Source organism: Myotis myotis, unplaced genomic scaffold (genome assembly GCF_014108235.1).
Source record: "Myotis myotis isolate mMyoMyo1 unplaced genomic scaffold, mMyoMyo1.p scaffold_m19_p_3, whole genome shotgun sequence".
Taxonomy (NCBI): Eukaryota; Metazoa; Chordata; class Mammalia; order Chiroptera; family Vespertilionidae; genus Myotis; species Myotis myotis.
Window position 1 is genome coordinate 130,053,556 of NW_023416335.1, and position 15,197 is coordinate 130,068,752.

General features: G+C 42.9%; 1 protein-coding gene across 6 annotated transcripts in view; it reads left to right on the forward strand.

Annotated features, from left to right (window-relative positions):
* Positions 1–4,108: 4,108 nt before the first annotated feature.
* The window catches only part of KITLG (KIT ligand), a 94,583-nt gene continuing 83,494 nt past the window's right edge, over positions 4,109–15,197 (forward strand). The window contains exons 1-2 of one of the 6 annotated variants that reach the window (XM_036297773.1): positions 4,114–4,339; positions 8,650–8,770. In XM_036297773.1, coding sequence (XP_036153666.1) covers positions 8,753–8,770 — 18 coding nt within the window. In that variant the 5' untranslated portion in view covers positions 4,114–4,339; positions 8,650–8,752. Of the gene's footprint in view, positions 4,340–8,649; positions 8,771–15,197 lie in introns of all 6 variants that reach the window. The other 5 variants (XM_036297775.1, XM_036297776.1, XM_036297770.1 and 2 more) reach the window with 5 other exon arrangements.

A 15,197-nucleotide genomic window follows, 5' to 3' on the forward strand; every position in this document is an offset into this window, starting at 1 on the left:
TCTCTCATCATTGATGTTTATATCTCTCTCTCTCCATCTCCCTTCCTCTCTGAAATCACTAAAAAAAAAAAACTTTATTTGCTGCCCTAGCTGGTTTGGCTCAGTGGATAGAGCAGTGGTTCTCAACCTTCTGGCCCTTTAAATACAGTTCCTCATGTTGTGACCCAAACATAAAATTATTTTTGTTGATACTTCATAGCTGTAATGTTGTTACTGTTATGAATCGTAATGTAAATATCTGATATGCAGGATAGTCTTAGGCGACCCCTGTGAAAGGGTCGTTCGACCACCAAAGGGGTAGCGACCCACAGGTTGAGAACCTCTGGGATAGAGCATCAGCCTGTAGACTGAAGGGTCTCGGGTTTGATTCTGGTCAGGGCACATGCCAGGGTTGCAGGCTTGATCCCCAGTAGGGGGCATGCAGGAGGCAGCCAATCAATGATTCTCTCCCATCATTGATGTTTCTAACTCTCCCTCTCCCTTCCTCTCTGAAATCAATAAAAACATATTTTAAAAAGTAATTTATTTATTTATTGCCCTATAGAAGGAAACTTTATTCACTGCAAACAGTTCAATGTTGGTATGACACAGCTGTGAGAATAGCACAGCTATGGTTTGAACGCTAAACAGGTGAGTGATGAAGCACCGTGGGTGTGGAAAATCATGACTATGAGGCAACTCTGGGATAAGGTGGCCCTCGGCAAGACCACCCTCTGGCTAGACAGCTCTGCTCTGCTCCAGTGTGCTCCACTCTGCCCCGTTCCACTCTGCCTGACTTTGCTCAGCTCAGCTCTGCTCTGCTCTGGGCCAGCAAGACCTCTTCAGTGTTGGCAGTTCAGCCCCAGTCAGGGAAACACATTCTCCCTGAAAAGGGAAAGTGCACTCCTAAATATATGTATTTTAAAAAAGATACAGAATTATGGGTGAGAAAGTCAGTGATGATATTAATGTAGCCGGAGCCAATGAACTGTGGAGGTGAGAGGATTAGACAGAGAACTGAGAGGGAAAAGAAGGGAAGGAAGGATGAAGGAGAGAAGAGAGTGAAATGCACTGTAGGAGAGAAATATACTGAGTATTGGGATGAATTATTGAGTTAAATGAAAAGACTATAAACTTAATTTCAGGTAGGTCTACCCCCTTGTTTCTTTAAAACCTTGTCTAACTTATTAGGCCATTCCATCCTATTGATTTCACAAAATTAGTATGGTTAGATCGATATTTCCTAAGCATCAGCAATTCTACCAACTTTGTAGTTTTTGTCATATATGCCCTCCTTTAGCACTATTTATTTAATGTTGCACATTAAACTGACTTTATTTTTTTTAATATATTTTTATTGATTGTTTACAGAGAGGAAGGGAGAGGGATAGAGAGTTAGAAACATCAATGAGAGAGAAACATCGACCAGCTGCCTCCTGCACACCTCCTACTGGGGATGTGCCCGCAACCCAGGTACATGCCCTTGACTGGAATCGAACCTGGGACCTTTCAGTCCTCAGGCTGATGCTCTATCCACTGAGCCAAACCGGTTTGGCAAACTGACTTTAAATTGACCAAAGTTTTTTCTAAGAAGTAATCAAACTGGAATCATCTGTTTGATGTGATATATATATATATATATATATATGCATTATATGCATTATATGTTATACTATATCCTATACATTTAAAAATATACATTTTAATTTATATTCATTTGATAAAATAAACAAAAATGTTCATTTGTGTACCACCTAACATCATCCTGGCAAACTTTACAGTTATGCATGCCACACTGCTAGACCTTCAACTTGAGTGAGGTAGAATCTGAAATAGAACCAATCCTCCTCAAACTCTTTTCCCTTTCTGTTAGGCCACATGACACATTTCAGTAGTGTAGATCCTTCGTGCATCATATATGTTCAACTGTCTTGAAACTCTGGCAGAGCAAAATTACTCCTAAAGGCTGGTTTTATTACCTTTCCAATGCTGTCATATTTGCTTCTATTTTCAGACTTTCCACTTGCACTTAAAATGGTCTGCAGTACTATTTTGATTAGAAGTAAAAGCAACATGGCTGCCATGACTCAGTGGTTGAGCATCGACCTATGAACCAAGATTCTTGGTTAGGGCACATGCCCAGGTTTCAGGCTTGATCCCCAGTGGGGGCATGCAGGAGGCAGCCATCAATGATTCTCTCTCACCATTGATGTTTCTATTTCTCTCTCCCTTCCCTCTGAAACTATATATATATGGCAATTATTTTAAAATTTTCTTGTGGTCCTTTTGTCAAACACTTATTTTCCTAACCATAGAGGTAGTCTTCCAGCTGGGAGCTCCAGGGCCACTCGGAGGGAAGCCCTGGAAGGGTGCACAGTGACATACCTAGTCCACATTTCCACTCCACATTCTCCCCAAACTTATGCTGAAACGTGTGGTAGACTGAGCAGGGGCCCTCCGAAGATGTCACATCCTAATCCCTGGAACTTGTGAATATGTTATGTTATGTGGCAAAGACGGAATTAATATTGCTAGTCAGCTGACTAAAAGAGGGAGATTATCCTGATTACCCAGGTGGGCCCAATGTACTCACAAGGTGCTTAGGAAAGTAGGAGAGAGAGGCAGAAGGGAGGGTCAAAATGGCTTGAAGTGAGGAGGACTGAACTCACCGTTACTGACTTTGACAATGAAGGAGGTTATGAGCCAAAGAAGTAGACAGCTTCAGGAAGCCAGAAAAGGCAAGGGAAGGGATTTTCTCCAATATTTAGCCCAGTGAGATTTATGGCTCCAAGCTGTAAGACACTAAGTTTGTGTTGTGTTAAGCCATTACGTTTATGGTTATTTGTTACAGCAGCAATAGAAAACTAACACAGTGAACTTCAAATTTTGCCTAGTTTCTTGTTCTCTCATGGTTATAAGTTTGGCTCATTCATTTTTAACAAAGGCACACTCAACTAATGAAGGCAAACTTGGAACCTACTCTCTTATTAAAATACCTAATTCCTACATTTATCCATTATTCTTGTTCTAATCCATTATTGATGTTAATGTCCAGTTAACATTTTTTTTTAAAAAATTAAAATGTCTTTTAATGGTCTTCAGTTAGAAGAAACATATAAAAGGGTTTTGGAGAATCAATAAAACATTTATCTTATGTGATTTTTAAAGGCTGTATAGCTAGAGCAGCTAGAGCACTGGATTCAAATTAAGCTCTGCCATTTACTAGCTGTGGTTTGGGGAAACTGACCTCTGTGAGCCTCCATTTCACCATCTTTAAAATGGGAATAAAAATGAGAGGACCTATGCAATAGCTTGGAGAAAAGATTTAATTATATAATCTATGTAAAGTCCTTGGCATGACGCCTAGTATGTAATTAAGTGCATCACATAATGGTGTTCGCTAATATTATTGTTACATGATCTTTCCGATTTCAAAAACTTCTCTAATAAAAAGTAGTTTCCAGAACACTTGCTGGTCTGCAACCTGCATAGTTAATAATCTACACTTCCTTTCAATCTTAATTTCTAAAGAAGCAGCAGTGAACCCTTCTGAAAACAGCACCTCCCTTAGCAATACTTAACCCTGAGGGAACAATTCGTCTAATTATTAAATGTTTATTCACTAAAGTAATTGTTAAAAAAAAAAAAATAGAGGGGTAAGACAATGGTCTAAATCCTAATTGAGTCCCTGAGCGGGGCAGGGTGAATTATTGGCTAGGCTCCTGAGTCCTCTCTCCAAACACCCCTGTACCAGGCCTTCGCCAAGCGGCGAAGTATTTCGTTTGTCCGGGCGGTGCCAGGTGAGCCCCTGAGCAGCCCAGAGGCCGCGCTGGAACTGGCCGCGTCTGGCGCGCAGCGCCTGCAGCGGCTGCAGGTTGTTAAGCTTCGCCCTTGGAGCCCGTGCGCCCTCGTGGCCTCCTGCCGGTGCGCGTCCGGGGCCCGCAGGCAACTGGACGCGCTTAACCCGATCTGTCCAACTTCTGGGCCATCCCCGCGGCTCCGACGCCCTCCCGATCTCCCCGTCCTCCCCCCGCACCCCCCACTTCGCGCCAGGGCCCGGACTCGCCACTCCGGGGCTCCGGAAGGGAAGGAGGCGTGTCCGGAGCAGGCGGGAGGGAGCGATATAAAAGTGCTGGCGGCGCGCCGGCCGGGGTTTCATTCGCCGCCTTGCGCCGGGACCGGGAGCGCCGCGGGAAGCACGGGCCGTGGAGAGGGCGCTGCGCTCGGGCTACCCAATGCGTGGACTATCTGCAGCCGCTGCTCGTGCAATATGCTGGAGCTCCAGAACAGCTAAACGGAGTCGCCACACCGCTGCCTGGGCTGGATCACAGCGCTGCCTTTCCTTATGAAGAAGACACAAGTGAGTAGGGCGCACCCGGGAGCTCGCCGGCTCTCCAAGAAAATCGCGCCCGGAGGCCGGCGCGTCCCGGCACTACCTGCCTGGGCGTCCGGGGCTGTGCCCGCCGGACCCGCCGAGGGGGTGCGGGGGAGGCGGGCGTGGCGTGCGAGCTCGAGCCGCCCGGGCCGGCTGAGCCCGGGAGAAGCGGAGGGGGAGTGATGAGAGGGAGCCGGTGCCAAGTTCGCAGCCTCAGCCGTTAAGTTTGGAGCTGTCAGTACGAGCCGCAGTTCCTGTAAGGAGGAAGGATCTGCTCTTTGGTCGGAGAGTTTTAAGTGATCACGGAAAGGCATGTCTTTGCAAGGGAGACATTTTCCCTCGGATTCCGGGAGATTACAAAACAGCTCCCCGTACGCCACACTCGCTCGCGCGCCCTCGCACCCAGATTTCTGTGCAGCCCCCAAGTGGGCTCGGGGCTCGCGGGGACGCGGGTGTCACCGCGGGAGCGAAGCCGACCTCGAGTTCCTTTAGTAGCAGCGCTCCGCGGGGCAAGGAACCTGCCTGGCCCGCCGCGGAAACTTGGTTCCCTGCAGCATTTGCGGGGTTTGCAGCTATGGGGGAGCTCTCCAGAGAGCTCTGGATGAGGTGATGCCTATACATCGCACCCACCTTCTTTCATTACAGAATAGAAAGTTTCTCTTTTTTAAAAAAAATGGGCACCTCTAATGATAGTTATTGAGGTAATTCTTAGTGCTGCTAAATTGTGCATTATACACTTAAACACTGGGTAAAGCACCGCCCAGGGCTACAATTAGATCCCGCAACCCACTGAAGCAGGTATGTGGCTTGTCATTTAGAAAGGGCCCCCACGTTGCTCCTAGCCACAGTTCTTTTCACCACTGCAGTTCTTACCTCTTCTCACTTCTTCCTGTTGGAATTGTGTGTGTCTGTCCCGGGTTGGGTAAGGCTGCCCTTTCACCCCCCAGAGGTTCTATCCGAGATTGCAATTCCTGAAATGTGTCGAAGGGGTAGAAGTGTGGGGGGAAAGGGAAATCGTCAGTTCAGAATGAAGGCATCACTGTAGGGGAAATGCTGTATTAAAGGGTGCGCTTCGCATCATATTTTCAATAGATGTCTAGGCTTAGGAGATGTACATATTCGGAAGGAATCAGGAAGAATCAAGGTCATCGCACCCGTGTGGAGAAGAGCTGGGGGAAGGGGCATTGCCTGGCAGAAAGGTTTGTAAGGTTTCTAGGGCAGAGGCCTAGGAGGAGAGGAAGGGAGTGCAGTTCCCTTCTTGCAGGCAGGTTGGTTTATAGGCAGAGCAGTGAAGGCCACACCTGGGGTCACCGCAGCGTGCTGCGGAAATGCAGGTGTTAAAGGCTGGCGAGGAAAGAGAGGTTCCGATGTAATTACTTGATTTGTACAAGTTTTCTGCTTTGCAGGAATAATATGCAAGAGCATAGAACCCATTCCCTGTTACAGTAGCATCTGCTCACATGAATGGCAGTGGTGAGATCTGGGTGGAGAAATCTCTATCTACTAGTTCAGAAAAAGAGCCTAAACCGTCCTATTTAAACAAGAGCACTGGAGACAGATCAGGTTAATGACCAACACTCCAAAGGAGGGCGACATACTATCATGTCACTTTGAGTGTCAGTAGGATTGATGATCCTTGCACCCTTGCTTTGCGAAACACATGTTAGCGCTGTAATCTTCCTTCTCACTTTGATTAAATGGCTGTGTAAATCTGATTACATGGAATAATTCCATTGAAAACTAGAAAGAGGTCAATCTAGCCTGAAACGCCATGGTGTTAGTGACTCAGTGCTGCCGACCAGGGTCATTTGAGATAGCTAAATATTTTAGAAATGTGACCTGCTCAGACCAAATTAAAGTGCAAGCCCTTTGGGGGAACTTGCTGATGTTAAAGGACTTGCAGGCATAGGAGGGCAGTGCCCTTGCTGAATGAAGGCATTCATTGCCTGGGGTCTAATGACCTTCAAGGTCTCCTTTAAGGATACTTCTAGCAATTCCACATTCTTGCCACTGAAAATGGGGGACACTAGAAATAGTATGAAATCAATAACATAATCTGTGGAAATGAGGGGGAGAGGGATTAGATCCTTGTTAATATTGCTAAATTTTCTAATCCAAAAGGTACAAGAAACTTCCTGTGTAACTCTGGATGGATGGAGAGTAGCATGAGGAAATCAAATATTAAGAGAAGTAAGATGAATTGCCAGCAAGGGTATCTACTAAATCAATAGTTTCAATGGTCATTTATAAAGATGGCCTCAATAGGAGAGTTCTATTTTAAGGTAAACAGTTTTTTGCTCTCTTAGTATATATTACCCAAGATATAAAATTAGAACTTAATAAAAGTAATAATAATAGTAAACTTTAATTGCGGTTATGCAGCTCTCCAAGAATCATGGGTGCACCAGATGTTCTGGCCTTTCAGTTAAGCTAAATAAGTGTGAAAATTCCCTCAGAAAATAATTACATAGACAATACCTATGAGGAGCAATTATAACAAATTTAACCACAAGTCTACAGAAATGAATGCATTTTGCATTTTTTCAGCTGTCTGATTGCATTTTATTTATATTATATGGTTTTGCAGTTTGAAGGAAATTGTGGCTTAGGTTCAGAAAGAACATCTATTTCGATCAATAATCATTTATTTTAATATAACACTCTGTATATTAAATAACAATTGGACAGTATATTTTTCAAGACCATTTTAAAAAGTGCCTATCAACTTAATGGGCCTGATGGCCGATTTATTGATGTACTCACATTTTAGTTTTCAGATGGTTTGTGAGAGTTTTCCTTACTGCTATCAGTTTTAAAAATATTAAGAAAAAAATCCATCTTGCAAACAGTGTAAAAAAAAGGCCATTTTAGGCATACATTAGTTCTCAGAGAAGCAAATAGACTACTTTTTAGCTTTTGTTGTTCCAAGAAGACATCCCTCTATTGTCTGTATGAGGATGATATTTGGGTGATAATGCAAGTTTGTAGAAAAAAAAATTATGAAAAGAGCATTTTTTCATCTTATCCTTAGAGTCACTCAATTTGGAGTGTGTGCTTTGAGTAATTCTATTTTGTGTAGCTTTTAATTGATACATTCTGCCAAGATTTTAAAATTCAAGTGCTAAGTCAATTACATTTAACATAAAACAAGGAAATAACCATATGGAAATCTGAAGGCCTGTGCCAAACCAATTAAAATTGCTAAATTGTATTTATGTCTAACTGCTGATTTGAACATAACAAATTGCGAGTCACATTTGTTCTTTAATGGTAGGTGATTGACATCTTTCCATCACCAGGGAAAAAAAAGAATCCCTGCCCAAATGGCTGGTCTGAATATTGGAGGTTTTATGCACGGTCTGCACTCACATGCCCTTCCCACCCATAGCTAGGGAGCGCCGCAGGTAGAGTGGACACACAATGGGTGTCATCTAGCTCTAGGTTTGAAGACTTAGATTCCAATTCCTGTTTTACCACTGGTGAGATAAATGACCTTAGGCAAATGGTTAAACTTCTTGGGAATTGCATTTTGTAATCTGTATGATGGTTATAAAATAGTCGTAAAGAGTTTTCGCACATGGTGGTTGTAAGGATTAAAGGAGACTATATATATATATATATAGTCTTTATCCCAGCACAGTGGCTTACTGTAGTTACAGTCTGGATTTGTTGTTCCTGAGAAGAGAATTGCCTACTGGTTAACTTAACAACCAGAGAAAAACTGACTATTGCAGGTATATGGTGCTTCACCAGCAAAACAGACAGACAAATCTGAATCTGTGGATTCAGTGCTGCCCATTCCAGGCTGATGTCTGTTTATAGACTGTAATGAACACACAGCAAACTAGGAATGTATGAAAACAAAGGCTATATGTGGCATCAAGGATGTTAAATTCTTTAAAAGTAAAAATGAGTGAGAGAATTAGAATTGAAAATAGAAATAGAAAATGGAAATCTTATCGCCATCTCTGATTCACTTCCATATTTCCACACTCTTGCTTTCTGAGTTCCCCTTGTGTGATGCTGAGGGTTTATTTTGTTTTGGACTGGAGACTTAGCATCCTATCCCTGGTGTTCTTGCACTTGCTCTTCTGACTGAGGCCATGCATTCATTTCTGCACGGTATCCTTTTTGTCTTTCCCAGGCAACATGCAGTGACATTTTTATCCATTATGCAAGTTTGGGAGATTTTTGTTTTCCTTTTCTTGATTACCTTAGTGTTCCCTTTTGTAAATTAGGGTAAGGCATTTGGCTGCAAATCAATCTTAGGAGTGATCTTTTATCTTTTTTTCTAGTACATGAATCCAACAGCTGCAGGGGACTGCTTTTGGGTGTAAGTCACCTGTGTAGTCAGAACATTTATGAAACAAATTGAGGCAACACCAGGATGCTTTTATAATGTATGCTGTTTTCAAGGTTAGTTTGTATAGACTTTGTCTCATAGAAACCATTGACTGTATCCTCAGTGATTTTTAGATGTTGCAAAATGTGTTTTTCCTTTTTACTTGACTGTGGGCACAGGAAGAACTGTTAACAGGGGCTGGGAGTTTGAGGGAATTGTTATCATCACATCACATCACAAAAAAAAAAAAAGAACCAAAAAAGGAGGTGGGGAGTGATTTTCTTATAATTAGGCCTCATGTTTCTTTTTTTGAGATCTCAATGTGTGTCATCTAAAGGAAGACTGTTCTTTATGTTGCTGTCTTTGTCTTTGGCTACAGTTCACTGTTTTCCTAGGCAGCCACATCGACTTGGATATTAGGGGATGGAGTCCTTTTATTAGGCTGGATACTGAGTTGTGTGACTTTGGAAAGAGATTTGAATCTCTTCCAACCTCAATTTCCTCAACTGTAAAATGAGAAAGTAGGACTAGGCGATTTCTAAGTGCCTCCCAGTTCTAAAATTTTGAAGGTACTAGTAAAATAGAGGCTTGAACCAGATGGCGTTTAAGCACCCTTTGGTTCTGAGATTCGTGTAGCCATTGCTTTGGTGTGAATAAAAATGATAACCATTATTTTATGATTATGACCCAGCCAACGGGGAGAAAGAGGTTTAAATTTAGACTGTCTGCTTTTAGCCATTTCACCTGCTCCTTGGCACTTCTCTCTAATAAGAATGGTATTTACACTTTGCTATATTAGCAGTACCCACTGTTACTTTCTCTCTTCTGATCTTTAAATCCTCTCCGTAAGGAAGGATCCTAAGGCAAAGGCAGGCGACCAGAGGAGGTAGGCTCACAAAGGTAGTGAGTGCCTCCCTGGGCCTGCGTGTCTCTTCTGCTCCTGCCGTCTCCAGTGTCTGGGAGCATGCAGTAGCCATGGAGGGCATCTGATCATGTAGCAGAAAGGCATTGGTGGGGAGCATGGGGGAATGGGTCCTGTGCTTGGCTCTTGCTCCAGCGCCAGCAGACACTGAGGCTTAGGCAAGTCTTGGACAAGTCCTGGGCGAGTCACTGATCTTAGTAGTATCTCTGGCCCACTCCCTAGCATGAACCCTCAGAAGCCAGGGAAGAGGAGGGGGTCTGCAGCTGGCAAGACGGGCTGGAAAAGGACTGTTGCCTCAGGGGAAGACTGTTCTTGTGGAAGGCACTTGGCTGAGGATTTTCGCAGGTTCAGTATCCTCTCAGGAACACCTCTCACCTACCTCCTTTCCTGAGCTTCTCTCTAGAACTGACCTCACTGGAGAGTTGGGGCAAGCCCAGTAGCCAGCAGCTGGTTTTCCTTAGCCATCAGAAGCCATGACAGTCCTTTTCTCATTGTTGACAGGAGACTATTGGAACATCAGCTGGACCCCTGCGCCGGCCAAGAGAGCAGGGATTCTTCAGAAAATTGAGCAGTGGCAGTGGCAGTGACGCTGTCCTCCTCTAAGCACAGGCAGAGCCTAGACTAGAGAGCTGCCCACTGAAAGCACATCCAGCATCGGGGCAGTGATCCAGGCTCTTACAGAGGCAGCGGTAGCTCTCCTTCGTGATCTGGGTGCAGGAATTCAGCACTTGCCTCTGCAGGTGTAGCTGTTGCCTTGGTGCTTTGAGTGCTGTGGATTAGAATGTGGGCATGAAGGGCGGCAGCCAGGGTGCCTTTTCTGTGTTCTGGGTGCACAGAGAGTCACTCAAAATGGGCAGTTACCCTTCAAAGAACGCCTTTGCTCTCTAGGGTGACAATACAAAAGGGCACAAAAGAGCAAGCATTCTTGAAAAAGAAAGCCTCAGCCTCCTTCACCTTTGCAGAAGCCTCCCCCCTCCCCCCCTCACCCAAATGCATAGTGTGGCAGGCTGTGGACCTGGGAGGACCCAGCACAGTAGGATGTGGGGCCTGGTGTTGGCCTTGTTTGCACATACTCTGTTGCCCTTTCAAGAGCAGAATTTCATCTTCTGAACAAAAGCACTGTGGGTGCTTAGAACTTTTGCCTCTTTTTCAACTTGACATAAAATCTCTGAAGCCAGCAGTCTTTCCATTCAAGTGTATCTCACAACTGGCTTAGAATGTGGTCCTAAAGGGTAGTTGAGGGTTTTGAGTAAAACCTCAAAGAATTACAATTTAATAGGGGCTGTCTTTTGTGAGGGACCCCCTTATGCCGAGGTTTCTGCTGTTTCCTGGGAGTCCCTTTCTCGAGGCCTTTCTAGACGACTGCCTGTGAAAGCACACGGATTCCTTGATTTCCAAGCAGAGCGTTGCAGAGAAATGGGCTGTGTTACAAATTCCTTGCTCCTGTCCTGGCACGTGTTGTTCAGGACATATGGATGGCCGTTCAGATTTACATTAACTGCTGAACTTGAGATGAAGAGGAGGGAGGAAGGGTAAAAGTGCTTCATATAAAGTGATTTCTAATGTCATCCAGAAAACCCAGGGATTGCAAAACAAACCTCAGCAGTCACACATCATTATTTATGGTTCTATGTAAACCTACAATTTAATGCTTCTGAAATAGTCAACACATTAGGGATTTCCATTTCTGATGACCAGCGAAAACCTCAGTGATTGCTTTAGTTTGGATCTCTGGCAGTTTAGAAAGCTGCTCTATTCGGCCAGGCCTGCTCAGAGGCCTCTGATGTGTTCTGTTAAGCGGAGAACTGGCTCTGACATGGAATTCTGCTGGTTAGATAGGGTGCATGGCTTGCGCTTTCTGCCTCCAGGTGGTCCAAAATGGGCATTGAAATGCAGAGATAATAAAGGCATTAGAAAACATTCATGAAAAATGAAAGAGAGGTTATTAGCATGTTTTTAATATTGTATGGCATTAATTTTATGTACAAAAGCACTACAAAATAGGGTTTATGTTATTCTTTCATTGTTTTGCAACAAATTATAACATTAAAACAATATTCTTAACCCCTGGCCAGGAAAGTATTTTTAAAACTTTAGTACATGTATTTTTTTTTTTTTTTTTGGTAATGTGCCATACTCTATACCTTAATAATACTTAGAAAATAGTGGGCTGCCTTTTTCTCCCCTTTTGAAACTTGAATCTTTTTTATTCTTAAACAATTTTAATAGACTTTTAAATTCAAAAGCAATTTGATTGTTTATTGTTCTGCGTCTGTACAAATGTCACACATAAATGATTCAGCATGAAGGAAAGGATTTACTGTAGTGTGTGTGTCAAATTTTGACATTTAAATGTGTAGCCATTTTAAAGAGTTTCCATAATTGCTTTATAAAATCAAATCACCCTGCTAATAAGATCAACCAGAGTGGCACTCAGTAGAAAACAGTTCCAAGATTAATTAATTGGGAGAACTTTTCTTCTGGGAGGTAGGTACAGGTTTTTTTTAAAAATCCCATTTCACAGATGAGGAAATTCAGATAAGGTCCTTCCTCTGCCAACTCCACGTGTTTACTGCCAAGAATAACACCCAAAGAGATTTAGCTGGCACAGCCACAGTGCGTTAGTGTGGCTTGTTTAGCACGTCAGAGATACAAATTCTGTTTACAGGAACATGGAATCAAAAGCAAATGCAACTCAGATATTAGGAACAGCTGCCAGTGATAGAATTTGGACCAAAAACTTTTTCATAATTTCAGTTGCCTAGCAGAGTGGCTCATATCAGGTACTCATCGTGTTGTGGAAAGAGTAAATGCCTGATTCAGGTTGTTAGGTGCTGATATACTTTTTTGAGGCTTTTTTCCTTTTCTTTTGTTAAGACAGGGCAAATTTTTAAAAAATGTTTAAATTGATTTTAGAGAGAGGAAGAGAGAGGGGAGAAAGAGAAAGAGAAACATTGATGTGAGAAACATCATCAGTTGGCTACCCCCAGTAGGTGCCCTGACTGGAGTTTCAACACACAACTTGGGGATGTGCCCTGACCAGGAATAGAACCCTCCACCTTCTGATGTATGGGCTGACATTCCAACTGAGCCACACCAGCCAGGGCAAAACAAGGTACATTTTTAACTACTGTGCTGGCTCTCTTATATACACAAATGTGTTTGGTTGATGATTATAAAGGTTACTTTGTTCACCATATAGAGCATTGTTTTCCATGAATATGCAATATAATTAACTAAGCAAAACTGGAGGTCATGTGAGAAAACAGAAAACATTGAATTATAGATCAAATGTAGTATTGGTTCTGCCACGGACTAGCTATGTGACCTTCAGTAGGTATTTTTCTCTGAACTTTACTTTCCCAATCTTTAAAATGGGTACAGAAATAACCACCTATTAGTTGTATTGATTAAGTGAGATGGACTATCTAAGGGCACAACGACTTACACTTAGTACACAATCAATTCTTTTTCTGCTAAAATAATGAATCATGAAATATTATAGCAAATCCAAATGCTGTAAGAAATGTAAGAAATACATTCATTGTTAGCCATTTCTGCTTTTGCATGAATAAATAAAATAATCCTTAGAGATTAATAGCATTACTTCCTTATGTTATCTGCCTTCTTTAACACTCATAAGTACTCTTAGCAAATTAAACAAAAATTTCCTTCAATTTTATCTCCTTTACCTTTATCCCCTTCCCATGAAAGGAAAGTTATACAAAATAGTCCAAATGACAAGCAGCTTAAAAAGAGAAAGCAGCCTATTGAATAAGGAAATAATAAGAGTAGTTGATAAGTTAATATATACTTGTTGATTATGCACCACGATGAGGTGCAAACTGCACGGGTACGTCTCATTTGATTCTCGCCCCCAAAAAGTTATGAAGTAAATACTATTGTTGATATCACTTTTTTAAACAAATAAGGAACTTAAAGTTCAGAGAGTTTAAGAAAACGTGCCCCAAATTAAAAGAAGAATAAAATGCAAGTAAGCAGAAAATCTTGGATGTGAAGCCAAGGCTGTTGAATTCTAAAGACTCGATTCCACTTAGCCATATTTAGGTATACATACATAGATGTGCAGTCTGTACAGTGTGAGCTTTTTTGGTTTTAATTTGTCTGTGGAGATGATAGCTTTTAGTCTTATATGGGGAAGACTGAGGCAGGAAAGCTGAGCTTCTGGGTGAGGGAGAGGTAGCTTCTGACCCAGCTCCTTAGTCCCACCAGGAGGGTAAATGGTTGTGGGAGCAACAAGGCTCACAAAGTCAGGGCACCTGCCTCTCCCTCAGTCTCCTCAGCTGTCAAATGGGTGCCTCATCTGACTGCTGTGCGGGGGGGCCCTTATAAACGGTAAAAGGGCCATTTTACTTTATGGAATTAAGAATTACTGTCTAAACCTTGGTGTCTTTCAAATAAAATCATACTCTTATCTGCAGAGGGCAGGTTTTAAAATATTTTAAGATGGTGTTGCAAATTAGTACACTCTTAGAAAAAAAGATGCTTCAGGGATCACTTCATTCAATCGGTCCTGACCCTATTTTCACGCTGTTTTCAAAAGCAACTCTAAGTGCCTGTGAGCATATTAGAAAACTATTTAATAATGACATCTTTATGCTCTGCCTGTTTTTCAAAACTACCAGCCACTCAAGTTAGGACCTTTGCTCTGTTATTCATTTTCTGCTTTAACACGACGATTTTTTAAACAAATGACCACGGGAACACCCTTGTCAGCAGCATCGCTATGGGACTTACTCATCAGGTTTAGCGGAAACAAAAGTGTTAGCTGAAAGGTCCTGGCATCATCTGAACACAGATCATGGACACAGCACGGCAGAGTATGATGGACCGAGCAGCCCGCAGCTGGACAGCCTGCTGTGGTTGGCTCAGCACGAGATCTCTGAGCCTCCGTTTCCACAGCTACAAAACATGGACAGCAAGAGTACACTTCTCAAAGACGGTCATGAAGATTCAGTGAAATAATCCGCAGGAAAGCCCTCCGTCCAGCACTTGCACATGGGAAATACTAAATAAACGTTTACTATTATCCTTAGCCTTCAGCAATTGGTAAGCTTATCAGTGTGGTGCCTCCTGTCTGAGAGAAAGTGCCTTTAAAAGTCCCCACTGTCTGAATGGAAGGGAAAGCTGGAGCCATTTATCCAAAGAACTCGGGCTTTCCACCCACTGCAGTCCTGAATAATTGGATTGCTTTCATTTCCTACTATAACAAAACCAGAAAAACAGCTAAGTGTGTATAATGATATCTCCAGATAGTTCACCTAGAGCGCGGTTACTTCTTTCTATCATGCTCCAAGGTCACCGAGCGAACTGCACACAGGCGCTGGCTTCTGAGCCAGGCGGCCAGCACCAGAGCCTGCATTCCTGAACTCTATGCTGTCCCTAGAATTGGGGAGGGGGGGCCGAACGTGAGTCCTTCTCATGGATTGGTGAGTGATATCCTACTTTTCCCTATCCGGAAGAAGAGGTCATTTTTCGCATGAACAGAAAGATAGCCCCTTGTCAAGGGAGAATGGAAAGAGTATGGCTTTTGGGTCAAAAGCACCTAGGTTTTACCT